Raw genomic sequence first — 11,080 nt, 5'->3', positions numbered from 1 at the left:
CAGCCTTTTCCCACATTCACTGCAGAAGTTAGGCTTCTCTTTGAACTCTTTGCCACAATATTTGCAATACATGATAGCGGCCTCTGTGCTCCCGCTTGTCTGGAGCACAACAGAATTCTCCGCGCGTAAGTCTGGCGGTGATGTCTTTCCGGTTCAAAGGACGGACAAGTTCTTTTGTCCAATCAGCGACGATTCCTGTCGCCCGAGGGTACCTACCTTTTCCGTTTTGGTTAATGTCGTTGTGTTTTCTCTTTTTGTGTTGTGTTTTCTCTTTTTGTTTTGTGTTTTCTGATTTGCCGTTGTGTTTTCTCTTTTTGTGTTGTGTTTTCTCTTTTTGTGTTGTGTTTTCTCTTTTTGTTTTGTGTTTTCTGATTTGCCGTTGTGTTTTCTCTTTTTGTGTTGTGTTTTCTGATTTGCCGTTGTGTATTGCACCTCAGGGCCACCGTATTAATCACTGTTTTTGTTCTAGAATGCAGACAGAAAAACAAAACGGCACGTCTTTGTACAGCGGGCGGTCCACTTTTGAAATTTTGACACTCTTGTTGTCGAAATCGTGATGCGTCATGCGTTTCAATTTTGCTGCCGCAGACACTTATTGGACGGCATTCCCTCCCTCCCTTTAGTAAAGGATGGTCCAGTGTATCCTATGCTAAAGGGGGTAACAAAGGAAGCATTAAAGCACCTTTCCTTTTCACTTAGAAAATTCGAATGGCTCCATTGACAGCCACTAAACTACTTCCGGGTCGTTTTACTCCATTAGGAACCTTCATGAACCTATTCGATGTGAGTGCGTTCCATTTACTCTACGGTGCCATTTCAGTGTAACTCCATGATGGCAGCTCTGTTGACAACACATGTGCAGCAGTTGTCTGGTGAGTTTTTATATACAGTTCGCTTGTGTTGTTTCTGAATGACAATAGAAAATGCGTTGGCCACTTATTTGAATCTCACAAATATAGCCCATAAAGCTAGCTAACTTCACTTACTTTGGTCTGCTGCGTGTTAGACTTATGTTAATTTGCTCCATGGCTAGCTTAGCACTAGCTCTGTTCCTTTTAGCGTTAGCAAGCTAACCAAAGCTGCAGTGCTCGATCATGTTTATAATAACGTAACAGGACAAAATGCAGCACTGTAGGGCTAGAAACGTTACTGGCTATCAAACGTTACCTGTCACACGAGGAAGAAAAGTAACGTCAATTGCAGCAACGTTAACGGTATTTCAAATGTGGCGAATTGTGTACCTTTATGTACTCTTGCTGGATAACGGTAACTTACACCAACGTGTTTTTAATGCATATATTTTTGTTACCAAAAATGTCAGGTTTCCATGCTTATGGATACAATTTTGACATCGGAGAAAACGACTGAATCTGTTTTCAGGTTTATGGATTGTTTGTTGAAAACAATGAGTACATTAACAGATAATTTAAAAAGAAATAACTATTTACATATTAAACAACCCAGACTAGATAATACAGCTGTTGGTTTGTCAAATAACGTTCATGGTTCAGCAGATACAGAAATACCAGTTGATTTTTTAAATCCATTCCATAACTGTGGGGGGCAATGGTAAACGTGTCAATATGTTGAAGTCTAGTGAGAGGTGCAACAGCAATAATCATTTGTATTTCCTTATGTGACTTAGAAGACAATGCACAGCCGCAGTTTGAGGATAACAATGACCAGAGTGATTCTGAAGGAGAGAGCAACGATGAAAGGTCAGATGGAGCGAGTGATGGAGGAGAAGATGACAGAGATGGTGAAGGAGGGAGTAATAGGGAAGAGGCAGAAAATGGAGAAGATAAAGAGGCAGATGAAGGTAACGCCAATGCTGGGTGGGCAGAGGCCATGGCAAAGATCCTGGGAAAGAAAACCCCAGAGAGCAAAACCAGCATCCTGGTAAAGAACAAAGAGCTGGACAAGATGAAGGTAAAAGAAAGAAAGGAGCAGCTGGAGAGAAAGAAGCAGGTAAGCAGCACTGTCAGACAGCCTTCAAAACTTAATTTACAATACTGTTTTTTTATTGTTGATACCTATTCACATCTCTCATGTCTTCTGAATCGATAGAACCCACTTGTAAATTTGGCACACAAGTCATAAGTGACCAGTTCATAGAATAGCCAAATCTCCACATTTGTGTCAACATGCTTTTTTAAGGGGTTGAAACCCTGCTCTTACAATAAAACATTCTTACATATACTGTCAATGGTTTCACATTGTCGCTGGCGATCTCTCCACCTACAGTGGTGTGAAAAAGTGTTTGCCCCCTTCCTCATTTCCTGTTCCTTTGCATGTTTGTCACACTTAAGTGTTTCGGAACATCAAACCAATTTAAACAATAGTCAAGGACAACACAAGTAAACACAAAATGCAATTTGTAAATGAAGGTGTTTATTATTAAAGGTGAAAAAAAATCCAAACCATCATGGCCCTGTGTGAAAAATTGATTGCCCCCTAAACCAGGGGTCTTCAACAGGGGGTCCGCGACCCCTAGGGGGTCCGCGGAGGTACTGCATGGGGGTCGCGAAAGTTTTGGTTGATTAGACTTTTTTTTTGTATTCCCCCCCCCATGCAATTATTTCCACCAATTGAAATCTCTTTAAATACACATTAACATGAATTCAACACACAGTAGTAAACAGATAAATGGAGGCAGAAGATGTCTTTCAGTCATCAATGTACACATGGCACTATAGGACCAGTTTGATATAACACAATTTTATACAATATATATAATTAGGGGGTCCCCGCTCCATCTCGCCATCAGTTTGGGGGTCCTTGGCCTGGAAAACGTTGAAGACCCCTGCCCTAAACCTAATAACTGGTCGGGCCACCCTTACCAGCAACAACTGCAACCAAGCGTTTGCGATAACGTGCAATCAGGCTTTTACAGCGTCCTGGAGGAATTTTGGCCCACTCATCTTTGCAGAACTGTCCTAATTCAGTTACAGAGGGTAATTCAGAGGGTTTTCGAGCATGAACGGCCTTTTTAAGGTCATACCACAACATCTCAATAGGATTCAGGTCAGGACTTTGGCTAGGCCACTCCAAAGTCTTCATTTTGTTTTTCTTCAGCCATTCGGTGGTGGACTTGCTGGTGTGTTTAGGATCATTGTCCTACTGCAGAACACAAGTTCGTTTCAGCTTGAGTACACAAACAGATGGTCGGACATTCTCCTTCAGGATCTCTTGGTAGACAGCAGAATTCATAGTTCCTTTTATCCCGGCAAGTCTTCCAGGTCCTGAAGCGGCAAAACAGCCCCAGACCATCACACTACCACCACCATATTTTACTGTTGGTATAATGTTCTTTTTATGAAATGCAGTGTTCCATCTACGCCAGATATACTTGGACACACACCTTCCAAAGAGTTCCACCTTTGTCTCATCGGTCCACAGAATGTTGTCCCAAAAGTCTTGGGGATCATCAAGATGTGTTGTGGAGAAATTGAGACGAGCTTTGATGTTCTTTTTGCTCAGCAGTGGTTTTCTCCTTGGAACTCTGCCATGCAGGCCATTTTTGCCCAGTCTTTTCCTGATGTTGGAGGCATGAACGCTGACCTTAACTGAGGCAAGTGAGGCCTGCAGTTCTTTGGACGTTGTTGTGGGGTCTCTTGTGACCTCTTGGATGAGTCGTCGCTGCGCTCTTGGGGTAAAAAAATTTTGGGCGGCCGGCCACTCCTGGGAAGGTTTCACCACTGTTCCATGTCTTTGCCATTTGTGGATAATGGCTCTCACTGTGGTTCGCTGGGTTCCCAAAGCTTTGGAAATGGCTTTATAACCCTTTCCAGACTGATAGATCTCAATTACTTTCTTTCTCAATTGTTCCTGAATTTCTTTGGGTCTTGGCATGATGTGTAGCTTTTAAGGATCTTCTGGTGGACCTTACTGTGTCAAGCAGCTCCTATTCAAGTGATACCTTGATTGTGAACAGGTTTGTCAATAATCAGGCCTGGGTGTGGCTAGAGAAATTGAACTCAGGTGTGGACAACCACAGTTATAGTATGTTTTAACAAGGGGGGCAATCATTTTTTCACACAGGGCCATGATGGTTAGGATTTTTTTTCAACTTTAATAATAAACACCTTCATTTACAAATTGCATTTTGTGTTTACTTGTGTTGTCCTTGACTATTGTTTAAATTGGTTTGATGTTCCGAAACACTTTAGTGTGACAAACATGCAAAGGAACAGGAAATGAGGAAGGGGGCAAACACTTTTTCACACCACTGTACATTATTTATTTTTTCTTCAGTCTGAATCCTTTCAAATGTCTTTTCAAATTTAATAAGGTTTACCTTTTAACATGTGCATAAAACCATGTTTGAAAATGACAAACTCAGTCATTGATCAGCTTTTGTTGTCAGAAAAGGTTTTGAGTAGCAACCTAGTTCATCTGTCTAGTAAAGTAAGGAATATCTGATACGTCGGCCCGTCTGTCCAACCCAAATGGGCAATAGGCCGTCTACCACACATTTTCTTGACTGGACGACGTTTCACAAAGCGATACATTTTGCTGTATGGGCAACATGAATAATAATGATATAAATAAAGCTAATAAAATAGCTTGTCTTGTTGGTAAATGGACTGTCAAGTTATATTTACTGATTGTCAACCATACACACTAGCTGTGTTTCATTAGTGGTTCAACATGCCCTTGCCCAGCCGTTTAAATCGCGTAACAGCTAGTCCCGCATTGTCAGACCTTCCTCCACGGCACTGCACAAGAGGGTATGGAGAGTCCACACAGCATTTTGAGATGGGAAAAAAACGTGCTCTGGTTTATTGGCATTTCTTTAAACCAATCACAATCGTCTTGGGCGGCAACGGTGCCTCTGCAAAATAGAATCGGTCAAACTAGGGCTTACACTCTGTGGGTTAGTGCTGCTCAATTTGAAAAAGTCATATTGTGATTGCGATTTTGGTTACAATATATTGGTAAGAGTATTTGCTGGATTATCAAGGAAAATGCACAAAATACTTTTTAAAGTTTTAAATGTTTAGTCACAACTTAAACATACAAAATTAAACAAACTAAGAAGAAATGCATGAATAAAATGTTTAATAAATAGGCTAAGAAAAATACAAACTCTTATTAAAATGCATTGAGTATACCAATAAATAATGACATTTTAAATGGGTGTAATATATTAACTAGTATTTAAGTTAAAGATATACTATGTACAGCTTCTTAAAGTTTGCTTTTTAAAGTTTGCATACTCAGAAACCCTCTACACTTGATACTCACGTGACCACACGCAACACACGCGATACTGTCTTAACAGATTGACTGGTCATCTTTTGTGGATGTTGTTATGACGGTACATCACTTAATACATCCATAGGGTAGAGTAATTCAGAGGGCAGAATCAACACAGAAGAAGCATAAATTGCATTAGTCAGAACGGCAGGCGCTGATGAGTTACGTCTGTGTCTAAGTGGGGAAGCAAGAGCAGGATTTTGCTGGCTCAGAATGGACCTTTTTGGGGGGGACATATAAAGTGGGAGTCTGGGGGTCCTCTTGACTTAACTTCCTGCGTTTTTAGACTTTTTCAGGCACAAATTTATGGTGCAAATGTCTTTATTTATTTCAAGGTAAATACAAAATTCTGGTGGCAGGTAAAAATTCCAAATATAAATGATTATAATACAGTAAGGAAAGGAGGCTTTCGCATCCAACTACACTTGACCACAAAGTCCAGTTCATTGTATGAACAGAGCATAATGCTAACTTTTTTCCCAAGGAGCACATTTTGTTCCTAAGTTAAAAAATGTAGAAGTGACCTACACAAGGTAACTGCTACAACTGTTAATGCTATAATACACACACACATACACACACTACTGTGAGTCTGTTCAGCTTTACAGATATCACACATAGCTAATTAATAATTAATTCCAGATACATAACACAATTTCACTTACTATGACCACTACTGTCATTACTAAACATTGGGCCGAAATATGAACAATAATGTATCTGTCAGTGGGCTGCTAGCCACTTCCGCTAAGGAAAATTAAAACTCTAGCAAATAGATGGTACCTTAGGGTTTACCATTACCTGAAACTGGTGACTGATACATTATACATGGGCCCCAGCATTAGCTAATGTTAGTTACTTGTCTCATCTAGGGTCTGTTAAAGAGAAGAAATCTTCTGTGACGGTTCCAGTTGCTTACCCTCAAAGGGGAGAGAGAGCGGGTGACTGTTCACTTGAGTTTAGTAGAGTAGACGGCACTGCGGAGTTGTGTGATTACAACTTTATAACTTTTCATAAATAGCTGAAGGAGTGGTGGCAACATTTTAGTATTGGCCGTGCACCGCTGCTAAATGTATATAGCAGAACATCTAACAACATACAGAACAAAGATGCAAAATATAAAAAGTGTTGGAAGAAAAGGAAAATTTACTAACCATGGTTCATGGTTGAAAAATCTTACTCACAGTTTACACTGTTAGATGGGGATGATCAGCCCTGTTGCTTCTAGAAGTCAGAGGTTTGGGTATAGTTCTGCCCATTCATTGTTTTCACCAGCCAGCAGCTGCACGCTCTGAGCTTGCGTCTGGTACTTCAGAGATGAGCAAAGGCAGTGTGATTTTACAGTGTTATTGAAACATTAATAAAAGTCAAAACAAGCAATTCTAACTGCCAAGACAGACAAGACAGAAATACTGTACCTGATGCTGTTTCTACCACACTGAGACCTGCTGCCTCTCCCCCAGCACTCTCTCTACTTGTCTAGCTTAACTGACAACCCCTGGAATTGATAACAATTGGTCTCTGCATGTTATGTTACTGTTGACTGCAATTGTGATTGCACATCAAATTAACTGACATTTATAGAGGCTTATCCATTAATTTATTACGATTTAACGCTTCTTGCTAACGTTGGTTACCTTACGTGTGGTGCTGTGCTTTCTTCCACATCCTTCGGACCGCTACAGGAAATCATTCCTACCACAGGCAATAAATCTCTTCAACACGTCATCCCTGGGTGCTAGATGAGACTCTGAGACAACACAATATTGCAATAAGGGCAACCGGCCCGATTGGTTCATTTACATTTCAACATACTTAAACAGTTGCACATTTTGTTTTTCCCACCTTGTATATATTTAAATATTTTTTCTTATATTCTTATATTTTGTTATTATTATTATTATTATTATTATTTCATGTATATTGTATGTATGTATATTTTGTGTGCTGCTGTAACACTGTAATTTCCAATTTTTTTGGGATCAATAAATATCTATCTATCTTACGCCATATTCCCGTGAAATATGTTTGGGCGCCCGGTTGCCAAGGTTGGTGGAGCAGGCGCACATGTGTGGAGGTTTACTCCTCAATGCAGCAGGCCCCTGTTTGACTCCGACTTGTGGCCCTTTGCTGCGTGTCACTCCTCCCTCTCTCTTCCCTTTCATGTCTTCAGCTGTCTTGTTAAAATAAAGGCCAAAAAATGCACAAAAAAATATCCTCAACAAATGAGAGATGGGCGAAGGTTTGTCATTTTGTAGAAGCTGCATTGAGGCAGGAATAGATAGATGATGTGAGGATTTATTTGTACTTGTGTCCATCAGGTTGACAAGAAGCGAGCGTGGGAGATGATGTGCAGAGAGAAACCTGACATAGTGAAGGACCGTGAGACTGAACGAGCGCTTCAGAGAATTGCTACCAGGTGTCTATACCATCTGTGAGGTTTTGTTTAACATTCTAAGAAACAAGTTTCATTCCTGATTCCAGTGTGTATTTTTCTGTTCAGAGGGGTGGTGCAGCTGTTCAATGCTGTGAGGAAACACCAGAAAACGGTAAATAACAAGGTGAAGGAATTTGGTGGCTCAGAGAGGAAGAAAGCCAAATTTCTTTCATCTGTCACTAAGAAAGACTTCATCGATGTGCTACGAAGGACAGAGGAAGGCAGCAGAGTGACCGGCCAGACTGAAAAGGACGCTGTAAGTTAAATGATATCTTATATTCTGTGTCTGTTTTAGAGGTTACATGTTCTAAACTGTTAGCGTTCATTACAAACGAGAATTGCTGTCACTTTTCCAAGGATCTGACACCTGATGGGCTGTGCTTCGGAGAGTCTCCCATCCTCCCTGGGTTACTGGCTGCTGCCAGGGGGCGGGAGCTACATTATGTCTGTCAGCAACAATTAAACGTCAGTCTGTGGCGATTAAACCGCCTATCAGCAGATGGGATGTCGGGCATGTTTTACAGCTGCTGCAGATCATAAAAAGACAGAATGAGAAAGTCTGCCAAGTGCTGCACTATGTTGTTGAGCTGTTTACCTGATCATGCATATGTTTAGTTTTAGTGTACACCAAACCAGTGAGAGAGAAAAAAAACGTGCATGTTCCACCTTTGCATAACTATTTCTAATTGCTTTCATTGAGTGGTATGAATGATGCCTCGTGAAGAAAGCAGGTGCCATGGAGCAGATGCACTGAACCTAGAGAACGGATGTCATACCTTTTTGAAAGCGTGCCAGATATAATATCAAGATGCCCAAGGGCCAATGTCCCTTCTCACATTTTATTTTAAAAGTTACATACAAATGCACCGATCTATAACAATTTTTCATTGTCACAATTATCTTCTTTTATTTTTTTTTTATGGCAATGTAACCAAATCAACGCCACTCAGACATGAACAAATCTAAAGTAAACAAAAACGATTCTGCCTTACTTTTTACATCTGTAGTCAGATACCCAAACATACAGTATGGTATAGAGCCCGACCGATGTATCGGAGGGCGATATTATCGGCAGATGTTAGGCATTTCCTGATATTTTAAATATTCATTCATCAGAATAATTTATAATGACAAATAAATGATTCGGATAAATTAATATAAAAAAAGGACTGTCAACCATGTTATGAGCGTTGGCGTTGCATAGTGTGTCCACCAGAGGGCGATATACAACATCCCTGTTGGCGACAATGATTTTTTTGTTTCTGTTGATGTGTTTTTGTTCAAAGGACTTTAAGTTTCACATCTTAAGTTTGTATTTTTAAACATTTTATCTATCAGACCTTTACTATATTTGGTGGTCCTCTGTTTTGTTGTGACAAATTACAAAAAACAAATTATTATCATTTTAGTGAGAACTCATTAATAAGTAGAAATAACTAATGTTAGGGAAATCTGTAACACGTTTCAGGATTTTCTTTTTAAATGTATATCGGCATATTGGATTTTTAAATAACCAAATATTCGTATTGGTGTCGGCCTTAAAAATCCTTTAGCGGTCGGGCTCTAACCCAAATCCACTCAGGCGTGAACAAATCTAAAATAAACAAAAACAATTCCTCCGTACTTTACATCTGTCGTTTATTCACTGACTCAACTCCACTTCATTTTCAACATGACTTTTTTTTTTTTTTTATAAGTAATTCAACATTTGGTAACATTTAAGCTTAAACATAAGACTTGCTCTTGTCCTTCAAGCAGTGATGGGCCCCCGGGCCAGACTTTGGACATGCCTGACCTAGAGCAACTTGTGTGTGTGTGTTTGCAGGCTGCTGCAGCAGAGGAGAAGCCTGCCTGGAGCGTTCTCACAGACGACTTTATGATGGGAGCCACCATGAAAGACTGGGACAAAGACAGTGACAAAGAGGAGGCCGATACACACTCAGGAGGGGGGGTGGAAAGTGACTCAGACTGATACAATCCATACAGACTAAACGGACTGTGTGCAGCAGGCTGGGAAGCCTTCAGGGACATTCTGGAGAACAGAAACCCTAACCTGTGACATGCAACTAGGGCTGCAACTAACTACTATTTTCATGTTCGATTAATCTGTGATTATTTTCTATATGAATCGATTAGTTGTTTTGTCTATTATATATATCAGAATATTGTGAAAAATGTGGCTCAATGTCTTTCAAAACCCAAGAAGACGTCCTCAAATGTCTTGTTTTGTCCACAACTCAAAATATATTCAGTCTACTGCCCGGACACTAGAAAATATTCACATTAAAGAGGCTGGAATTTTTCTCAAGCAGATTACTTTACTATAAAAAATAGTTGGTACTTAATTTAATAATTGACCAGTAATTCATCTTTGTTGCTCTGAATAAAACTCACATCAGTTTTTCTGCACAAAAAAGATGGAGGAAATCTGAAAACTGTTCTTGACTGATTGTACACCTTAGATTTCTTTTGTCATAGATCACATTCTGGTATTTGTTGCTGAATATATTTTACAGAGAAGGGAATGGCTTGTGACTGTACACTATTCTGTACCCTTAATACATAAAAAGAACCAATATGTCAAAACAGCGTAGAAAATAACCATGGGGGAACTTAAATAAGATTTTTACTACGTTGAGCTGTAGGTTCTGAGCCTTCCATCATAAATTTAGCATCAGTTTGCTCCCTTTGTCTACATACTATATATTGTTGAAAGACCTAGGATGGTGTAAACTCTGTAAATAAGATTTTTTTATACAATGCTGGTTGAATAAAAGATCAGTTGATGTATCACTCGCAGTGCTCTGTGGCCTTACTGTTGCTACTTCTCTGTTCATAGAAGTGCTTAAACTCTCAGTATTGTCCATGTGGTCCTTTCTCAGGTAATATTAGGTGGGGATGTCTATATGGTCAGGAAGGAGAGGAAATGATTACAGCAACCCATGAATCTTTGAATGAACATATAGCATGTGAGTGGGGGTGTCGGATAAGATAAGCCCTAAGACCCCCAATTCTATTAATACCTATCTGAGCCCTTATGGCCTCACACACTCACTCACTTAGCACCTGAGCTCAGTCTATGAGTCCTTAGTCCTCATGGCTCACTTTGGGATTGGACCCTTGTCTCCAATAGGAGAAATTTGTCCTGGGTCGTCTAGACAACTAAAATGCCTAAAAAACATACAATTACCTCATACAAATGCGATCAACTAAAGTTAACATTTTTTAGGACCCCCCTACTCACAGAAGGTGAATAACCTACTACACATCCACCCCCTTTATATTGTGCATTTATTCAACCCAAATTGCACATTTTACCATTAAATCATGCTGTGATCAAGTTATGTTTTGCACAATGCTGAAAAAAATATTGCAAAAATGCCC

General features: G+C 39.9%; 1 protein-coding gene across 3 annotated transcripts; it reads left to right on the top strand.

The window, feature by feature from the left end:
• Positions 1-763: 763 nt before the first annotated feature.
• Positions 764-9,677, top strand: rrp15 (ribosomal RNA processing 15 homolog). Of its 3 annotated transcripts, none has more exons than XM_034873867.1 (5): positions 764-872; positions 1,649-1,968; positions 7,581-7,678; positions 7,763-7,952; positions 9,522-9,677. In XM_034873867.1, exons 1-5 carry the CDS (start codon positions 830-832, stop codon positions 9,666-9,668), a joined length of 798 nt encoding a protein of 265 aa, XP_034729758.1. In that variant the 5' UTR covers positions 764-829; the 3' UTR covers positions 9,669-9,677. The 3 variants fall into 3 exon arrangements, with proteins under 3 accessions (XP_034729758.1, XP_034729759.1, XP_034729756.1); XM_034873868.1 differs by having other exon boundaries at positions 793-872; positions 1,672-1,968; XM_034873865.1 differs by having other exon boundaries at positions 808-872; positions 1,646-1,968.
• The last annotated feature ends 1,403 nt before the right edge of the window (positions 9,678-11,080 follow it).

Source organism: Etheostoma cragini, chromosome 6, assembly GCF_013103735.1.
Source record: "Etheostoma cragini isolate CJK2018 chromosome 6, CSU_Ecrag_1.0, whole genome shotgun sequence".
Lineage (NCBI taxonomy): Eukaryota > Metazoa > Chordata > Actinopteri > Perciformes > Percidae > Etheostoma > Etheostoma cragini.
The sequence above is the reverse complement of the archived record's forward strand: the minus strand, read 5'-3'. Positions and strand labels throughout refer to the sequence as shown.